Source organism: Ranitomeya variabilis, chromosome 1 (assembly GCF_051348905.1).
Source record: "Ranitomeya variabilis isolate aRanVar5 chromosome 1, aRanVar5.hap1, whole genome shotgun sequence".
NCBI lineage: Eukaryota > Metazoa > Chordata > Amphibia > Anura > Dendrobatidae > Ranitomeya > Ranitomeya variabilis.
This window is the reverse complement of record NC_135232.1, coordinates 383,641,846-383,663,164: the sequence shown is the minus strand read 5'-3', so window position 1 is coordinate 383,663,164 and position 21,319 is coordinate 383,641,846. Positions and strand designations below refer to the sequence as shown.

The 21,319-nt window shown below is 47.4% G+C and overlaps 1 protein-coding gene across 1 annotated transcript in view; it reads left to right on the top strand.

The window, feature by feature from the left end:
• The window catches only part of LOC143760658 (cytochrome P450 1A3-like), an 86,404-nt gene that overhangs the window by 28,656 nt on the left and 36,429 nt on the right, over nt 1–21,319 (top strand). Inside the window, exon 6 of the mRNA XM_077249043.1 lies at nt 16,656–16,742. Coding sequence (XP_077105158.1) covers nt 16,656–16,742 — 87 coding nt within the window. The remainder of the gene's footprint in view (nt 1–16,655; nt 16,743–21,319) is intronic.

Sequence of the window (21,319 nt, the reverse complement as noted above, 5' to 3'; positions counted from 1 at the left end):
AATGGACAGTCAGCAGAGGCATCTCCTTGAGACTCAAAACAAGCTCTTTGTCAAGATTGAAGCATATAGACACAGTAACCACCCTTTTGTAGTATAGGAACCAGTTTACAATTATCTCCACCTCCAGGAAAACAATTAGATAAGGCATCCACCTTCATGCCCTTGTTCCCGGCATATATATAAAAAAGAAGTTAAACTTGGTGAATAACAGCAACCATCTTGCCTCTCTAGGAGTTAGACGTTTCGCAAACTCGAGATATACCAGATTTTTATGATCCGTGATTACCATAACCTGATGAACTGCCCCCTCCAGAAAATAACACCACTCTTGAAAGGTCCACTTGAATACGAGGAGTCCCCTATTACCCATGTCATAATTTTTCTCTCAGATGACAGTTTTTTTTAGAAAAGTATGCACATGGACACCATTTACCAGGAGACACACCCTGCAACAATACAGCCCCCACACCCCACTGGTAGTATGAGAGACATTGTCCATGCTTGGGGGTCACCATGAGGAAACAAGATTATTATCCCCACTTATTACTCATTGATTACTGAGGAGAAAGGATGTAAGTAGAGCTTACAGGCCTCCCTGAAAACAACAAACTTGTCATGCCCCCCAGAGAATCTGTCAGGCAAATCGGTCTTGGGCTGCACTAAGGATTGCCTTATAGTCATGGTCTCCTAGCCTAATGAGTTAGTGTTTTGCAAAACACACACAGTGCATGGATCTGCCGCTTCCAGACCAAGTTTCTGCAGTTGCCCTGTCAAAGCAGAGATAGGCTCCACAATGGATCCAAAAAATTCTTTTAGCCAGAGCTAATATCACGACTCTGTTGTTGGGTATTCTGGGACAAGGGGCTCCTTCCCTGTCCCTTACGCTAGGGGTGCCCGTGCTTGCCATGTTCCCCCGATGGTGAAGATGCCAGGCCACATACCTTGCCTTAGCCTCTGAATCAGCCCTCAGTCTGTACCCTTCCCCTACACAGGGAAGAGGAGACTAGTAGTGTACCGTAAAGCAACAACCAGACTAACAAGGTAATAAAATCTGTGATAAATGAAATACCAATCATACAATTATACTCACAGAAACAATAGATGTAAACACTGGAGAGTGGAGGATGGGGAAAAGCCAAAGTAGGAGAAGAAGGGATTAGAACACAAGCAACACCTTGCAACAGCCTTAGATAAATCCACCGCCTTCTCAAACAGAAACAAACCACCAACTCCTAACCATGCGGCATGAAGCTAGCTCTGGCAAGGAGTGCTTGCCAGCTCCCAGAATATTTAGGAGAGGACAGTGGCTAACAGTGAACAGCTGAGAGCCTTAATGCAGGAAAGCTTCCAAGAGATCTCAACTGAGCAGATTAACCCCTACACTGTTAAAAGAAACATGCGCCATTTAATATGAAGATGAAGTTCTTCTGATCAGTCCAGGAGTAGGAGAAATCAGATGCTGTGGTCTTCTGGTTCCTCTCTGCTGCAGTAAACCCGTGACAGCCGTGCATCATTTTCGAGCCCTTATGCCTATTGGAGTCAGACACTCAGCTGTAGGTGACTGCATTTGAGTGTCCACCTCTACACTGTGTTCCAAATTATTATGCACAAAGAGTTTAGGAGTGATAAGGTTAGAATTTTTTTGTTTGTCATTTAAACTCATTGATGGTGATGTGTGTCAGGGCTCTTTACATCACTGAAAGCAATTGCAGATACCTGTGCAAATTACTTTGGCAGGTGTGTCCAAATAAAGGCAAGACTACTTAAGAAGGCTGTTCCACATTATTAAGCAGCCTACATTTTTTGCCAGAATGGGAAAGAAAAAGGATGTGTCGGCTGCTGAGAAGCAACAAATTGTGGGGTATTTAGGTCAAGGCATGACTACGATCAACATTGCCAAGACACTTCATCGTGATCATTGCACAATCAAGAAGTATGTAGCTGATTCCCAGCACACACGTGTGCGTGCTGATGAGGAAAAATTGAGGACTCTTTCCAACAGGCAATTGTGTAAGGTTAAAAGAGCAGCTGCAAAAATGCCTTGTCATAGCAGCAGACAAGTTTTTGAAGCTGCTGGTGCCTCCAACGTCCCCAGAACAACAAGATGCAGGGTCCTTCAGAGGTGCGTAAGCCATCCTGTCGACCACCTCTATCCACTGCACACAAGCAGAAACGGCTCCAGTGGGCCAAACGATACATGAAGACTGACTTCCAAACTGTTTTGTTCACCGATGAGTGTCGTGCAACACTCGATGGTCCAGATGGATGGAGTGGAGGATGGCTGGTTGATGGACACCCCATGAAAACACGGCTAAGTCGCCAACAAGGAGGAGGTGGAGTTATGTTTTGGGCTGGAATCATGGGGAGAGAGATTGTAGACCCCTTTATGATCCCTGAAGGGGTAAAGATGAACTCCGTAATCTATGTGGAGTTTCTACAACAACACTTCCTACCATGGTTCAAGAGGAAGAACCGTGCATTCCACAGCAAGATCATTTTCATGCATGATAATGCACCGTCTCATGCTGCAAAAAACACATCTGCATCTCTGGCTGCTATGGGCATAAAAGAGGACAAACTTATGGTGTGGCCACCATCTTCCCCTGACCTCAACCCCATTGAGAACCTCTGGAGCATCATCAAAAGGAGTGTCTATGATGGCCGGAGGCAGTTCACATCTAAGCAACAGCTCTGGGAGGGTAATCTGTCCACATGCAAAACAATTGAAGCAGAAACCATCCAAAAACTGACAAATTCAATGGACAAGAGAGTTCAGAAGCTTCCTTCGAACAAGTGGCCCTATGTGCAAATGTAACATCACCTAGAATAAAGTTTCACTTGAAAACTGTTTGATTTCATTTTGTAATAAGCTGATAATTAGTGTTGAGCATTCCGATACCGCAAGTATCGGGTATCGGCCGATACTACGGTATCGGAATTCCGATACCGAGATCCGATACTTGCCGCGTATCGGATACCGGAATCGGAAGTTCCCTGGATTCAAACTGCACGAATTCAGCCAATGAGGAATGATTCTGAGTGTGGGCACATCCTGTTCAGCATGGTGGGCATGAAACTACTGGCAAGGCTGTGATTGGCTGCTGAAATGATGTCATGCTGCAGTTTAAAAGTCGCTGGCGCCATTTTGCGCTCACTCTGCTGTGAATTCAGTTAGTGACAGGACGCTGTTTGCTGACTGAGGGCCAGTTGAGATAGCGATTTGCTTTATTGTTCTTTTCCAAGGCTAATTTAGCAACCGCTGTGTTCACCTACTAATCACCTTGCTTTTGCCTTGCAGCGCTGTTTTCACAGCGATCTGCAAGGTCTCTGTGTGTGTGTGTGTGTGCAGCCCACTTTCTAGTCTGTGTGCAGCCATAGGCCATAGCTGGTTGTATTCAGTTCAGGGAGGGTGGTTCACTGAATCATACTGTTCTATTTTTTTTTTCTTTTTCAAGTAGTGCAGGCTGCTGCACATTTTTTCTAATAATTCCTATTAGTGTCTTTCCACCCGTATCCAGCTAAATTGTGGAAAAACACTAGATAGGATAACGTAGAGTGTTTTTGGGCCTTGCAGCGCCATTTACGGCTGTCTGCACTATCTCCGTGTGACTGCAGCTCGCCCTGTAGTCTGTGTGCAGCCATAGCCAGTTTTATCCAGCTCAGGGTAAATCACTGCATCATACCGTGAAATCCAATTTCCTTTTTTCTAAGTAGTGCAGGCTGCTGCACATTTTTCCAAAAATTCCTATTAGTGTCTTTCCACCCATATCCAGCTAAATTGTGGAAAAACACTACATAGGATAACGTAGAGGAGGTTTTTGGGGCCTTGCAGCGCTGTTTACGGCTGTCTGCACGGTCTCCGTGTGACTGCAGCTCGCCCTGTAGTCAGTTCAGCCCCCAAAAAATAAATAAATAATAAAGTTCACCAAACACACCACTTTACAGTTGTGTAGGCCACATTAGCTGATATTAAAGTCTAGTCCACACTTTAGAAAATTATTGTTTCTTATACCTGTTAGGAGCTGTTCAGGAATGAGCACACAAAGCCGTTAGTACTTTTCTGCTTATCTTTATCAGTCAACCAAGATGAAGAAGGCAGGGAGTAAGGCACGTGGACGTGGGCGCGGAGCAGGGAGATGATGTGAGGATTCTGTGCCTGCTGCGGGCACCGGTGACTCATCAGCACCCAGTTTCACCAGGGAACAGTCCTTCATGCGCAGCTTTGTCGGAGAGCGCCGTACACCGCTGCTGCGTGAAGAACAAATTGAAGCCGTTGTCGGATGGATGGCAGCTAACGCATCGACTTCAATTAGTGCCACATCCTCTCAGACACAGAGCACTGGAGAGCACCCATCTGTCTCTTCACCACCTGCCAAATTGCCCAGGCAGACAGAGAGCCCAGGACAGGAGCTGTCTCTACTTCTGTTCTCTGAATCTCTTGGCTTGGAAACAGGGGGCCAGCCAAGCAGCATTGGAGAAATGGAAGAAGAGGCAGTGTGCAGTGATGCCCAAAAGCTTTTTCTCTCTGAGTCTGAAGAGGCGGGTGGGCCAGTGCCTCCGGTCACCACACCGCAGAACGCATCTGCAGATGACACTCAGGTGCCACTTTCTGGTGCATGCTCTGCTGCTGAGACAACCCAGGAGGAGCAGTTGGTGGCAGAGGGTAGTGTAGATGATGAGGTCCTTGACCCATCGTGGTGTGAGGGACAGGAAGGTGGTGGGTGCAGCTCTGAGGAAGAGATTCCCCGAACGGGCCAAAGAGGGAGAGGGAGGGGGAAGACTGCGGATCCTGTAGCCTCCACTTTGGCACCCGTTAGGAGCGTGTCTCTTCCAACAGCCAAAAAGGGCGCTCCCAAGACTTGCAGTGCCTGGTCCTTTTTTGACACAGTTGCAGATGACATTTGCTATGTCAAATGCAAGGTGTGTCATCACTAAGTCAAAAGAGGGAGAAATGTCAGCAACCTCAATACCTCCAACATGTGGAAACATGTGCGGACCAGGCACGCAGCGGAGTTACAGAAACGCACTGAAGAGCTAGGCCAACCAACAGCGGCAGCTACCACCTCTTCAGCTCGTGTTGCCTCTTCCTCCAGCTCACACGCAGCTGGTTCGGCTTCCTCCCAGGATCGCCGTGGAAGAACCTCTGGCACTGTTGTCCAGAGACCCACTGTAATTCCACCCGCAGCACCACGTTCCCAGTTATCTTCACACTCCCAGGCCAGTCTACAGCCATCGGTAGTACAGGCATGGGAGAAAAGGCGGCCTTTCTCGGCAAACCACCCACGAGCACAGGCTCTGACTGCAGGCATTGCCAAACTTCTGTCACTGGAAATGCTGTCATTCAGGCTGGTGGAGACTGACAGCTTCCGTGACTTGATGTCATTGGCAGTCCCACAGTATATTGTGCCCAGCCGCTTTTATTTCAGCAGGCAAGCCGTCCCTGCCCTGCACAAGCATGTGGAGGGACACATAAAACACGCGCTACTGAACGCCGTCAGTAGCAAGGTCCACCTCACCACCGATGCGTGGACCAGTCAACATGGACAGGGGCGATACCTTTCCCTCACTGCCCATTGGGTTAATGTTGTTGAGCCGGGTACAGATCGTGCGAGTGGCGCAGGACGTGTCCTGCCCACTCCAAGGATTGCAGTAATCCAGTCTGTACGCATTGACTCCTCCTCTTACACAAGTTCCTCAGAATCGTTGCTGCAGGAGCCGTCACAGTCCACCTCCACATGGACCCGTGAACGTTTACCTGTTACGACCGACATGAGCACAGCCATGGCCAAACATCAACAGGCCGTCTTGAAATTAATTTCTTTGGGGAATCGAAGCCACACAGCGCAGGAGCTCTGGAATGCCATCAAGCAGGAGAGCGATGTGTGGTTTGTGGCAGTGAATCTCCAGCCAGACATGGTAGTGTGTGATAATGGCCGAAATCTGGTGGCAGCTCTGGGCACCTCACTCACATCCCATGTCTGGCACATGTGCTCAATTTGGTCGTGCAGAGTTTTTTGAGGGACTGTCCGAATCTTGATGCACTGCTGCACAGTGTGCTCAATTGCGGCGTTCCAGCACGGCAAAATCGCGCATTGCGGCTCTGCAGTGCCGATTCCGCCTTCCGGAACATCGCATCATATGTGACCTACCTACCAGGTGGAATTCCACGTTACATATGTTGGAGCGGTTGTGTGAGCAGCAGCAAGCAGTAATGGAGTACCAGCTGCATCAGGCGCAAATAAGTCGCACTCCACGCCGTTCAGACTTCACAACCACAGAGTGGGCCACCATGAAGGACATCTGCCAGGTTTTGCGTCCCTTCGATTATTCCACGTGGATGGCGAGTGCAGATGATGCTCTAGTCAGCATGACTGTCCCCCTTATCTGCCTGCTTGAAAAATCACTGCAAGGGCTAAGGGATGATGTTGTGGAAGAGGTGGAGGATGAGGATTCACCATTTCCATCATCTACTGGACAGTCAGTGCCACGTGGTTCCTCACAAACTCGTAGGCAGGGGACACTTTGTGAGGAGGATGAGGAGGAGTCAATGGAGGAGGAAGACATCCGTCCAGAGGAGGGAGTTACACAATTGTCCAGTAGTCAGTGTGTACAGCGAGGGTGGGGTGATGACGAGCGGGCAGAGATCACTCCTCAAGCAGGGGACAGCGTTTCTTGGCCAGTTGGCAGTCTGCAGCACATGGTGGATTACATGCTGCAGTGCCTGAGGAACGACCGCCGCATCGCCCACATTCTCAACATGTCTGATTATTGGGTGTTCACCCTCCTCGATCCTCGCTACCGGGACAACGTAGAAAGCCTCATCACACCGTTGAACCGGGAGTGAAAAATGCAGGAGTACCAAGACACACTGGTGAATTCCATCATCTTCTCCAGTCCAACTGAGAGAAGTGCTGCTAGTGCATTACAAAGCAGCTCAGTGCGTCCAGGCAGTGGAGGAGGCTCTGCACAAAGAGGGAGCAGAAGCAATGCCTCTGCCCAAGGCAAGAGCAGTATGGCCCAACTGTGGCACAGTTTTGTGTGCCCGCCACAAAGGTCTACACCATCACAGACGGCTCCAGTCAGCAGGAGGCAACGGTACCGTCAGATGGTGACAGACTACATGTCTTGCCCTCTTGCTGTACTCCCAGATGGCTCTTCCCCTTTCAAGTTTTGGGTCTCAAAGCTGGATACATGGCCAGAGCTAAGCCAGTATGCATTGGAGGTGCTGGCTTGCCCTGCGGCTAGTGTATTATCGGAACGCGTCTTTAGTGCTGCAGGTGGTGTACTAACTGATCATCGCATGCGACTATCCTCCGATAACGTTGACCGGCTTACTTTCCTGAAAATGAACCAGGCCTGGATCTCGCAGGAATTTGCCACTCCTCTTCCTGATTAAATAATTAGGTGACTGTCTACAGTATCCAGGTCCCCTGTTGTGTTCTTCTTTCTACCACCTGAACTTAAATTCCTGGGCTCCAACACCGCCAGTTGAGGCTCAGAAGTGCCGTCTGCACAGTCAAAACAAACGACCCAGTGTTATTGGGTGTCAGTAACGTCAGCTGATCCCCAGCTGTGTAGCCGGCAATGTGTCCTGCGACCGCCACGCTGACATAACAACTGAAATGTAAGGGAACCTGTCCCCCCCCAGGCGTTTGTTACTGAAAGAGCCACCTTGTGCAGCAGTAATGCTGCACAAGGAAAAGGTAGCTATTTTTGTTTCCTTGCACACGCAGAACTTAACACTTATAAAATGTGTCCACTGATACCGTAAAACCGTCCCGTAGGTGGGACTTTCCTTCGTAATGTGACGCAACACAGCCGTCATTCCTACCCCCTTGGCGCCGTGCGCCGGCTCCTCAGCGTTGTTTGATTCTGTCCCGAAGCCAGCGCTGTTTTGTTATCCCTTGGCCAGGCACACTTAGCGCTGCCCCTCTTCTGACATCATTTGGTGTCAAGCTGACTGCGCCTGTGCGTCCGCGCTGGCCGAGATCCCGCCTCGCAGTGTCTTCTGATTTAATCACACTGCGGGCCTGGGATCCATGGGCATGCACAGTGCATATCTTCACCTCCGCCTCTCACTCATCTCCCTTCGCCTTCTTCAGACTCTGCGCCGTCAGCTGATCCCTAATAGCATGCCACGGCCGTGACACCGCACAGTCTGAAGAAGCCGGAGGGAGGGGAGTGAGAGGCGAGGATATGCACTGCGCATGGCCACGGATCCCAGGCCCGCGGTGGGATTACATTAGACGACACTGCGAGGCGGGATCTCGGCCAGCACGGACGCACAGGTGCAGCCAGACTGACACCAAATGATGTCAGAAGATGGGCAGCGTTAAGTGTGCCTGGCCAAGGGATAACATAACAGCGCAGGCTCCGGGACGGAATTAAACAATGCTGAGGAGCCGGGGCATGGCGCCAAGGGGGTAGGAATGACGGCTGTGCTGCGTCATATTACGAAGGAAAGTCCCACCTCCGGGACGGTCTCACGGTATCAGGGGACACATTTTATAAGTGTTTAGTTCTGTGTTTGCAAGGAGCATAATGAAAAGAGCCACATTTTCCTTTTGCATCCTTTCTGCTGCACAAGCTGGCTCTTTCAGCTACAAACGCCTTGGGAGGGGGGGTTAAAGGTTCCCTTTCGACTTTCTCCAATCAGGCTTCGGCCTACACTGTGTTCCTCTGCTCCTCCTGCTGTCCCTGGGCTCCAACACCGCTAGTTGGTGCCTGGAAGTGCTGTCCGCACAGTCAACACTTGCTGCCGTGTTATTGGGTTCAGTAACGTCAGCTGTTCCCCAGCTGTGTGTGTGGCAATCCCTCCTCTCTCCTCCACCTCCTCCTCCTTCTGTCCCTGGGCTCCAACACCGCTAGTTGTTGTCTGGAAGTGCTGTCTGCACAGTCAACAGTCGCTCCTCTGTTATTGGGGTTCAGTAACGTCAGCTGTTCCCCAGCTGTGTGTGTGGCAATCCCTCCTCTCTCCTCCACCTCCTCCTCCTCCTTCTGTCCCTGGGCTCCAACACCGCTAGTTGTTGTCCGGAAGTGCTGTCCGTACAGTCAACAGTCGCTCCTCTGTTATTGGGGTTCAGTAATGTCAGCTGTTCCCCAGCTGTGTGTGTGGCAATCCCTCCTCTCTCCTCCACCTCCTCCTCCTTCTGTCCCTGGGTTCCAACACTGCTAGTTGTTGTCTGGAAGTGCTGTCCGCACAGTCAACAGTCGCTCCTCTGTTATTGGGGTTCAGTAACGTCAGCTGTTCCCCAGCTGTGTGTGTGGCAATCCCTCCTCTCTCCTCCACCTCCTCCTCCTCCTTCTGTCCCTGGGCTCCAACACTGCTAGTTGTTGTCCGGAAGTGCTGTCCGCACAGTCAACGGTCGCTCCTCTGTTATTGGGGTTCAGTAACGTCAGCTGTTCCCCAGCTGTGTGTGTGGCAATCCCTCCTCTCTCCTCCACCTCCTCCTCCTCCTTCTGTCCCTGGGCTCCAACAACGCTAGTTGTTGTCCGGAAGTGCTGTCCGCACAGTCAACGGTCGCTCCTCTGTTATTGGGGTTCAGTAACATCAGCTGTTCCCCAGCTGTGTGTGTGGCAATCCCTCCTCTCTCCTCCACCTCCTCCTTCTGTCCCTGGGCTCCAACACCGCTAGTTGTTGTCCGGAAGTGCTGTCCGCACAGTCAACGGTCGCTCCTCTGTTATTGGGGTTCAGTAACGTCAGCTGTTCCCCAGCTGTGTGTGTGGCAATCCCTCCTCTCTCCTCCACCTCCCCCTAACCTAAGAGCGCAGGCTCCGGGACAGATTCAAACAAAGCTGAGGAGGCGGCGCACGGCGCCAAGGGGGTAGGAATGACGGCTGTGCTGCGTCACATTACAAATGAAAGTTCCACCTACCGGATGGTTTAACGGTGTGAGGAGACACATTTCATAAGTGTCAAGTTCAGCGTTTGCAAGGACCATAATTAAAAGTGCTAAGTTTACCTTTTTCAGCATTAGTGCTGTACAAGATGGCTCCTTCAGCTACAAACGCCTTGGGGGGGGGGGGTTAAAGGTTCCCTTTCAACTTGCTCCAGTGCAGGCTTCGGCCTACACTCTGCTCTTCCTGCTGACCCTGGGTTCTAACACCGCCAGTTGGCGCCCGGTACTGCTAGCTGCACAGAGCAAAACAACAGCCAATGTGTCAGTGGGGTTCAGCACCGCCAGCTGTTCCCCTGCTGTGTAGCTGGCAACGTGTCCTGCAAAAGCCACGCAGACACAAAGCTGCCGCCAGTGCAGGCTTCGGCCTCCACTCTGCTCCCTCTACTCCTCCTGCTGACCCTGGGCTCTAACACCGCCAGTTGGGGCCCAGAAGTGCTGGCTGCACAGAGCCAAAGACCTCGCCAATGTGTCAGTGGGGTTCAGCACCGCCAGCTGTTCCCCTGCTGTGTAGCCGGCATCGTGTCCTGCAAAAGCCACGCAGACACAAGAACTGAAATTGAAGGGAACCTGTCCCCCCCCAGGCGTTTGTATGTATAACAGCCACCTTGTACAGCAGTAATGCTGCATTTGTACAAGGTAGCTCACTAAGTTATTCTCCTTGCACACGTGGAACGAAACACGTCTAAAATGTGTCCCCTGAGACCATTAAACCATCCCTGAGGTGTGACTTTCCTTTGTAATGACACGCTGCAACCCCCTTGGTAGCGCTGCCCGTCTTCTGACATCATTGTTTGGCTGTCTGCGCCTCTGCGGCCGCCCTGCCCGACACAACGCCCCTCGGTGTCTTATTTATTTTGACTGCGAGAGTGTGATTGTCGGGCATGAGCAGTGCATATCTTCGTCAGGCTGTCACTCAGCTCCTTCCGCCTTCTTCAGACTGTGCGGCTTCATGGCCATGGCATGCGATAAGGGATCAGCTGACGCCGCACAGTCTGAAGCAGGTGTAAGGACCCGAGCGAGAGGCGAACATATGTACTGCTCAAGGCCATGAATCCCAGCCCCGCAGTGTGAAACACTGTAAAGGCACTGCGGGACTGGGATTCATGGTCATCGCGATCCGCACCGGCCGACATTAAATGATGTCAGAAGACGGGCAGCGCTAACAGCGCAAGGCCAAGGGATAACACGACAGCGCAGACTCCTGTACAGCAAATAACGACGCTCAGGAGGCCGCACCCAGCACCAAGGTGGGATTCTTGACATCTGTGCTGCGTCTCATTAAGAAGGAAACTCCCGCCTCCAAGACAGTTTTGATTGTTTAAGGGGCTAAATGTCATACGTGTTTCATTCAGCGTGTGCAAGGAACAGAATTTAAAAGAGCAACCTTTGACTTGTGCAGCATTACTGCTGCCCAAGGTGTGGCTCGTCTAGTTTGTAACCCCTGAGGGGGGTTAAAGGTTACCTTTAAAATTGGTTCAATTAGGCTTCGGCCTACACTCTGCTCCCCCTGCAGAGCCTGGGCTCTAACACTGCCAGTTGGTGCCCCGAAGTGCTGGCTGCACAGAGAAAAACACCCGCCAATGTGTCAGTGGGGTTCAGCACCGCCAGCTGTTCCCCTGCTGTGTAGCCGGCAACGTGTCCTGCAACAACCACGCAGACACAAAGCTGCCTCCAGTGCAGGCTTCGGCCTACACTCTGCTCCCTCTCCTCCTGCTGACCCTGGGCTCTAACACTGCCAGTTGGTGCCCGGTACTGCTAGCTGCACAGAGAAAAACACCAGCCAATGTGTCAGTGGGGTTCAGCACCGCCAGCTGTTCCCCTGCTGTGTAGCCGGCATCGTGTCCTGCAATAGCCACGCAGACACAAGAACTGAAATTGAAGGGAACCTCTCGCCCCTCCCCCAGGTGTTTGTATGTTTTACAGCCACCTTGTACAGCAGTAATGCTGCATGTGTGCAAGGTGGCTCATAAACTTATTCTCCTTGCACACGTGGAACAGAACACGTCTACAATGTGTCCCCTGAGACCATTAAAACGTCCCTCAGGTGTGACTTTCCTTTGTAATGACACGCAACAACCCCCTTGGTAGCACAGCCCTTCTTCTGACATCATTGTTTGGCTGGCTGCGCCTCTGCGGCCGCCCTGCCCGACACAACGCCCCTCGGTGTCTTATTTATTTTGACTGCGAGGGTGTGATTGACGGGCATGAGCAGTGCATATCTTCGCCAGGCTGTCACTCAGCTCCTTCTGCCTTCTTCAGACTGTGCGGCTTCATGGCCGTGGCATGCGATAAGGGATCAGCTGACGCCGCACAGTCTGAAGCAGGTGTAAGGACCCGAGCGAGAGGCAAACATATGTACTGCGCAAGGCCATGAATCCCAGCCCCGCAGTGTGAAACACTGTAAAGGCACTGCGGGACTGGGATTCATGGTCATCGCGAACCGCACCGGCCGACATTAAATGATGTCAGAAGACGGGCAGCGCTAACAGCGCAAGGCCAAGGGATAACACGACAGCGCAGACTCCTGTACAGCAAATAACGACGCTCAGGAGGCCGCGCCCAGCACCAAGGTGGGACTCTTGGCATCTGTGCTGCGTCTCATTAAGAAGGAAACTCCCGCCTCCAAGACAGTTTTGATTGTTTAAGGGGCTAAATGTCATACGTGTTTCATTCAGCGTATGCAAGGAACAGAATTTAAAAGAGCAACCTTTGACTTGTGCAGCATTACTGCTGCCCAAGGTGTGGCTCTTCTAGTTTGTAACCCCTGAGGGGGGGTTAAAGGTTACCTTTAAAATTGGTTCAATTAGGCTTCGGCCTACACTCTGCTCCCCCTGCAGAGCCTGGGCTCTAACACCGCCAGTTGGTGCCCCGAAGTGCTGGCTGCACAGAGAAAAACACCAGCCAATGTGTCAGTGGGGTTCAGCACCGCCAGCTGTTCCCCTGCTGTGTAGCCGGCATCGTGTCCTGCAAAAGCCACGCAGACACAAGAACTGAAATTGAAGGGAACCTCTCGCCCCTCCCCCAGGTGTTTGTATGTTTTACAGCTACCTTGTACAGCAGTAATGCTGCATGTGTGCAAGGTGGCTCATAAACTTATTCTCCTTGCACACGTGGAACAGAACACGTCTACAATGTGTCCCCTGAGACCATTAAAACGTCCCTCAGGTGTGACTTTCCTTTGTAATGACACGCAACAACCCCCTTGGTAGCACAGCCCTTCTTCTGACATCATTGTTTGGCTGGCTGCGCCTCTGCGGCCGCCCTGCCCGACACAACGCCCCTCGGTGTCTTATTTATTTTGACTGCGAGGGTGTGATTGACGGGCATGAGCAGTGCATATCTTCGCCAGGCTGTCACTCAGCTCCTTCCGCCTTCTTCAGACTGTGCGGCTTCATGGCCGTGGCATGCGATAAGGGATCAGCTGACGCCGCACAGTCTGTAGCAGGTGTAAGGACACGAGCGAGAGGCGAACATATGTACTGCGCTAGGCCATGAATCCCAGCTCCGCAGTGTGAAACACTGTAAAGACACTGCGGGGCTGGGATTCATGGGCATCGCGAACCGCACCAGCCGACATGAAATGATGTCAGAAGAGGGGCAGCGCATGGCCAAGGGATAACGCAACAACGCAGACTCCTGTACATCAAAATGCGATGCTCAGGAGGCCACGCCAAGCACCAAGGTGGTATTTTTGCCAGCTGTGCTGCGTCTCATTACGAAGGGAACTCCCGCCTCCAAGACAGATTGACTGTATAAGGGCCAAAATGTTGTACGTGTTTCATTCAGCTTGTGCAAGGAACAAAATTAAAAGAGCAACCTTTGACTTGTGCAGCACTACTGCTGCATAAGGCGTGGCTCTTCTAGTTTGTAAACCCTGAGGGGGGGTTAAAGGTTACCTTTAAAATTGGTTCAATTAGGCTTCGGCCTACACTCTGCTCCCCCTGCAGAGCCTGGGCTCTAACACCACCAGTTGGTGCCCCGAAGTGCTGGCTGCACAGAGAAAAACACCCGCCAATGTGTCAGTGGGGTTCAGCACCGCCAGCTGTTCCCCTGCTGTGTAGCCGGCAACATGTCCTGCAACAGCCACGCAGACACAACAGACCTACAAATGCCTCCAGTGCAGGCTTCGGCCTACACTCTGCTCCCCCTGCTGACCCTTTGCTCCAACACCGCTAGTTGGGGCTCTAGGAAGACAAGCTTGAATAGGTCCCCATCCTGGTTCCAGCACCATCAGCTGGTTCCGGGCAGAGCCTTTGGCTTAGGTGCCTCCTTCTGGGTATCCGAGTTCCACCAACATCAGGTGGTCCTTGGTAGTGCTTTCAGGCACGGGTACCTCCTGCTTAGTAACCGGGTTCCAGTAACGTCAGCTGGTCCTCGGTAGTTCCATTGGCTTTTGGACCTTCGGCTACCCATCCGGGTTCCAGTACCGTCAGCTGGTTCCGGGCAGAGCCTTTGGCTTAGGTGCCTCCCTCTGGGTATCCGAGTTCCACCAACGTCAGGTGGTCCTTGGTAGTGCTTTCAGGCACGGGTACCTCCTGCTTAGTAACCGGGTTCCAGTAACGTCAGCTGGTCCTCGGTAGTTCCATTGGCTCTTGGACCTTCGGGTAGCCATCCGAGTTCCAGTTCCATCAGCTGTTTCTCTGCATTTTCTCAGCCTTCTTGTGCCTTCTGCTACATTTCCAAGTTCAATACCCTAAAGATGACGACCCGGAAGACCACCCCTAAGATGATGACGACACCAGAGACAACAACCACTGAGATGACGATGACCCTGGAGACGATGACCCTGAAGACCACCCCGATGACGTCGACCCCGGAGACGACGACCCTGGAGACGACGACCCTGGAGACGACGACGACATGGGAGACCGAGAAGCAGAAGAACAAGAGGCTGCAGAACAAAGAGCAGAAGAACATTAAGCATAACAATAAATATCAGAGCAAAAGATATATCTAAATTATAAGCAGAAGAAGACTAAGCAGTGTATGGGGGTGAGTCCGTTCCTCCTCGTGGTGCCCCTGGATAAAGCCTGATGCTGCAGGCCAAACTGAACGCGGACAAATGTAAATCTTTTGTGACAGGCAGAACGGAAGGTGTAATCTTCAAACTTTTATAGATAACAACTACGGGAATGCCTGTCACAAATAAGAATATGATGAAGAAGTTGAATATGAAGAAGAATAATAGTTAAATAAAAAGAATATGAACAATGTAAAAAAAAAATTATAGGTAGAAGATGAAGAAGATGAATAAGGTGAAGAAGAAGTTGATGTCAAAGATGCTGATGATGATGAAGAAGAAAGTGTGGGAGAAGTAAAAAAGAGGGTGAAGGGCGTGGAAGTAGTGAAACATCAATATCTGACAAAATAAAAAAAATCTTAACATAGTCAATATCTTTGTAACTCCGAACGTCTTTAAAAAAAATTAAAATTCCTGCTATTTTATTTGATTGGGCTAAACCTCTATGCCTTTAATGTCTCCGCCACCTCCCCCAATACATCCTACATTATTCTTAGTTGTTTTCCTTCATGTAGAATGAACCTACAAGGAAAGAAAGGGTTTATTTTAATTCCGATATTTTCATCCCATTGACTTGCATTGGGATCGGGTATCGGAATCGGCAAGATCCGATACTTTGACGGTATCGGCCGATACTTTCCGATACCGATACTTTCCGATATCGGAAGGTATCGCTTAACACTACTGATAATGCTTATAACTTCACAAATGACCATTTTTTTGTTCAAAATAAAAAAAAAAGGTTGAAAACTCTGCTGTGCATAATAATTTTGAACATGCATTTTGTGTGTTTATTTTTTTTTTAAAAGATACTGGTTTCATAGGCAGTTTGTTCCAAAACATTGCAATTATACGAGAATAGTAGATGACTGGAAAATAACAATGACTGCAATTCAGATAGGTAATTTAGACAAAATATGAGGAAATATTATTTGCATAATAATTTGGAACACAGTGTAATAGGCGTATATGCATGTTCACTCTATTGGCACCATTATAGTCTAGGGTCCTGTTGGCACATACGTCAGAATTCCATCCATGAGCAAATATCCTGCAGCAAGTTATTAAATAAATAGTAGTAAATATTAATTTTAGCAGACAAAGCCTGACTTTTACATTTTTTTTTTCAAAATAGAATCAGTTAAGTGACCTATGTGATTTAGATGTACTATTACTATTTATTTATTTATTTCCTACTTATTGCAGGGTATTTGCTAATTTATTTTTATTTTAGGTTTTGTCTGTTAAATGGTCACAGTGTGAATGTGCACCTACACATGAATTTTTTCCACCATGTGTACCAGCTCATTTTTTGATTTTGCATAAGGCTTGGGCTACACAGCAAAATATGTCGCACAATACTAAAATCAGTGTCACTACTGATTCTAATGGTTTCCCATGGTGTCGCACTGCGACTTGCGACCTCCTGTTACTGTGACAAAGAGTGACAAATATTTCCAAATATGTTGAATTTTCTGTCATAAATCATGCACAACTCACTTGCTGTAGACATCAACTTGGCTGCAACTAAGCTGTGATTTGGCCATACTTTTACCAAAAAAATCACAGCTCTAAATTAGTCATGTGACAGCAAGTCGCCAACAAGTTGTTTTGGTTATGCAACTTATCTGAGAATTGCTGTTATGCATAGCCCTCAATTAAAATAATTTATTATTCTGCTAAATTGCCATTGAGAATCACTTATTTTGCTAATTTCACTTTATTTTTCATTGAAGCGCCACCAGAGACACAATTTTAAATGGCTACTTTATTCCAAAAAATACCTGTATACTTGTGAACTTGTATCAAGTGCATCATGATCCGTGAGTAAAATATAAGTATAATTAAGATATATTATACAGGAAATGTATCAGTTTAATTTCCATTTTGAAATTTTTTCTAATATTGCATGTTCATTCTTTGGCAAAATATATTCTGATGTATGTATACAGTAATCTATGTAATTTTAACCCCTTAACAAATGTCAATGCCTTAAGCTTTTTTTGTCATATGTCATAATAACAAGTCCCTGTGCCTTATTGATGAGGGCCGTATTATGGCCGGCATCACACTAGCGAGTATTACGGATGTATGAGAGGTGCAGAAAATACGGATTGCATACGGTACAATGATTCTTTATGTCCCAGCTCTTATCTGCCGTATTTTACTGATCCGTATTATACGGTCTTGTACGGCCGTAGAAAATCGCAGCATGCTGCGTTTGTCACCGTATTGCACAAAAAAAATCGCCAATAAAAGTCTATGGGGGCAAGAAAAATACAGATTACACACGGACCAGCAGTGTGACTTGCGAGAAATACGCAGCGGTGTTCTATAGAAAAGCCGGTAATTCAATTGCCGGCTTTTTCTTTCTCCTTCACAAACCCGACATGATATGAGACATGGTTTACAAACAGTAAACCATCTCATATCCCATTTTTTTTTTTTTTGCACATTCCACACTACTAATGTCAAGTAGTGGTGTGTGTGCAAAATTTGGGCGCTGTAGCTTGTAAAATAAAGGGTTAAATCGCGGAAAAAATTGGTGTGGGCTCCCACGCAATTTTCTCCGCCAGAGTGGTAAAGCCAGTAACTGAGGGCAGATATTAATAGCCAGGAGAGGGTCCATGGTTATTGGCCCCCCCTGGCTACAAACATCTGCCCCCAGCCACCCCAGAAAAGGCACATCTGGAAGATGCGCCTATTCTGGCACTTGGCCACTCTCTTCCCACTCCCGTGTAGCTGTGGGATATGGGGTAATGAAGGGTTAGTGTCACCTTGCTATTGTAAGGTGCCATTAGGCCAGATTAATAATGGAGAGGCGTCAATTATGACACCTTTCCATTATTAATCCAATAGTACGAAATGGTTAGTAAAACACACACACATTATTTAAAAGTATTTTAATGAAATAAAGACACAGGGTGTTGTAATATTTTATTATACTGGTAATCCACCTGCAGACCCTCGTCCTGTAAAAAAGGTAAAATAAAAAAACAACAATATCTCATACCTTCCGTCGTTCTTTCAGTCCCACGATGTAAATCCATCTGAAGGGGTTAATCATTTTACAGCCAGGATAACCATGGACCCTCTCTAGGCTATTAATATCTGCCCTCAGTCACTGGCTTTACTACTCTGGCGGAGAAAATTGCGTGGGAGCCCACACCAATTTTTTACGCGATTTAACCCTTTATTTTACAAGCTACAGCGCCCAAATTTTGCACATACACACTACTAACATTAGTAGTGTGGAATATGCCAAAAAAAAGGGATATGAGATGGTTTACTGTATGTAAACCATGTCTCATATCATGTCGGGTTTGTGAAGGAGAGAGGAAAAGCCGGCAATTGAATTACCGGCTTTTCACATATCTCGCACTGAATTAAATATTAATACAGTATATATATATATATATATATATATATATATATATATATATATATATATATATATATATATGTGTGTGTGTGTCTCAATGACATATATATATATATATATATATATATATATATATATATATATATATATATATATAAACTGTATATATGTTTGAACGAACATTTGAGCACATAAATCCATTAGATGTCGGTTTTGCAAGCCTGCGAGAAAATATTGCAGTACGGATGCCATACGGATTACATACGGAGGATGCCATGCGCAAAATACGCTGCCACACCCTGCATACGGATGACATACGGATCACTATTTTGGGAACATTTCTGCATATTACGGCCTTAAAAAATGGACCGTAATTTCATACGCTGAGTGTGACGCCGGCCTATTACTGCATGGAGAACGTGCGCAAGCACAGAATGGGCGTGGACTATCACCGCCAGGTGTCAGCTAATTCTGACAGCTGACACCGCTCCCAGCACTTTAACTCCCTAGATGTTGCGATTGAACGTGATCACAGCAATAAGGGAGCCGGCAGAGGGCTGACAGCCCCATCTGTCTTTGGATCGGAGACCCAGTGGCATGAGGTAGGGTCCCTATCATTGCCATGGTGACCCAATGTCATCATAATGACATCCGGGTCACCAGAGTTTGGAAAGTTGCAGATCATGTGTAGTGCATGATCAGCAATTTTCCCTGTCAGTGAAGAGCTGACAGTTTGCACAGCATAGGGTTGCTGCTGCAGCCCGCAAAAAAAATGATAGTTCCATAGTAGGACAAAGTAAAAAAAGCAAAAAAAAAAACATTTTATAACAATTGTAAAATATATTTTTTTTAAATCAAAAATAATAATAAAAAAATAAAAAGATATTGTATCTATAAATAAATATTTGTATTGAAAAAAATATAAACAATAAAAGTGCACATATTTGGTATCACCACTTCCACAACAACCCTACCTATGAGGCCATGTGCACACGTTCAGTATTTTTCGCATTTTTTTCGCGTTTTTTCGCTATAAAAACGTGATAAAAACGCGAAAAAAACGCTAACATATGCCTCCCATTATTTTCAGTGTATTCCGCATTTTTTGTGCAAATGTAGCCTTTTTTTCCGCGAAAAAATCGCATCGCGGAAAAAAAAGCAACATGTTCATTAAAATGCGGAATTGCAGGGGATTCCGCACACCTAGGAGTCCATTGATCTGCTTACTTCCCGCACGGGGCTGTGCACACCATGCGGGAAGTAAGCAGATTATGTGCGGTTGGTACCCAGGGTGGAGGAGAGGAGACTCTCCTTCACGGACTGGGCACCATATAATTGGTCAAAAAATAAGAATTAAAATAAAAAATAGTCCTATACTCACCCTCGATGTCTTCCCGCCTCTCCGCTACATGCTGCCGCTTCGGTTTCTGTAGCTGGTGTGCGGTGAAGGACCTGTGATGACGTCACTGTCTTGTGATTGGTCGTGAGCGGTCATGTGACCGCTCACGTGACCGCGACGTCATGGAAGGTCCTGCGCGCACACACCATCTATACGGAACAGACGCCGCTGAGGTCTGCAGGTGAGTATAAGCATTTTTTTATTTTTTTTATTATTTTTAAACATTCTCTCTTTTACTATAGATGCTGCATAGGCTGCATCTATAGTAAAAAGATGGTCACACTTGTCAAACGCTATGTTTGACAAGTGTGACCAACCTGTCAGTCAGTTTTCCAAGCGATGCTACAGATCGCTTGGAAAACTTTAGCATTCTGCAAGCTAATTACGCTTGCAGAATGCTAAAAAAACCGCGAAAAAAACGGAAAAAAAACACAAAAAAAAAATGCGGATTTCTTGCAGAAAATTTCCGGTTTTCTTCAGGAAATTTCTGCAAGAAATCCGGACGTGTGCACATACCCTAAAACTGTCTCACTAGATAATCCCTTTAATGAACATAATAAAAAAATAAATAGAAAACAAGGCAAAAAACTATTCTTTATTATCAAACCGCCGAAAATAAAGAGGAATAAAACGAGATAAAAAAGACGTACAGTATATAAATAAACATGGTACAGCTGAAAACATCATCTTGTCCTGCAAAAAATAAGTTGCCATACAGCTCCTTCAGCGGAAAATTAAAAAAAGTTATAACTCTCAGAATAAAGCGATGTAAAAATAATAATTTTTTTTATAAAATAGTTTTTATTGTGTAAAAGTGCCAAAACATAAGAAAGATATAAATGAGGTATTGCTGTCATTGTACTGAACTGAAGAATAAAGCTGCCTTATCCACTTTATGACACACGGAACGGCATAACCCCCTCCCAATAAAAAAAATCCTGAATTGCTGTTTTTTGTTCATTCTGCCTCCCAAAAATTGTAATAGAAAGTGATAAAAAAAATGACATGATCTCGAAAATGATACCAATAAAAACATCAACTCGTTCCACAAAAACAAACCCTCACATGACTCTGTGGTGTGGGCCAAAATATGAAAAAATTGTAGCTCTCAAATGTGGAGATGCAAAAACTATTTTTTGCCATAAAAAGCGTCTTTTAGTATGTGACAGCAGCCAAACATAAAAACCTGATAATCTGGTATCGTTGTAATAGCACCGACCCTAGGAATAAAGTCGCCTAATCACTTGTACCACACAAGGAATGGCGTATAAAATAAATAAAACCAATTCTTTACCTGCTGTTGATTTTTTAATTCTGCATCCCAAATATTGCAGTAAGGCTCGGCAGACATTTATCCTGCGCACTGTGCTGAGCGCTTGCACCCGGGTTTCTGTGTAAATCTCTGAAATATGTGATTCAGATGGAACCCCTGGTAGAATATTCCCTTTATTGAGGCAGATGGAGACACTGTCTGACTTATGATTTGGCAGTGTCTGTCTTTTTAGGCATGCGTTAAAGTACCATCAGCCACAGTTTTGTGCATTTCTGAAAAAGACACCCTTGAACAGAGGCCAGACAGAGTCCAGAGTAACTCTGCTGCCTCCTTATAGTGAATGGAT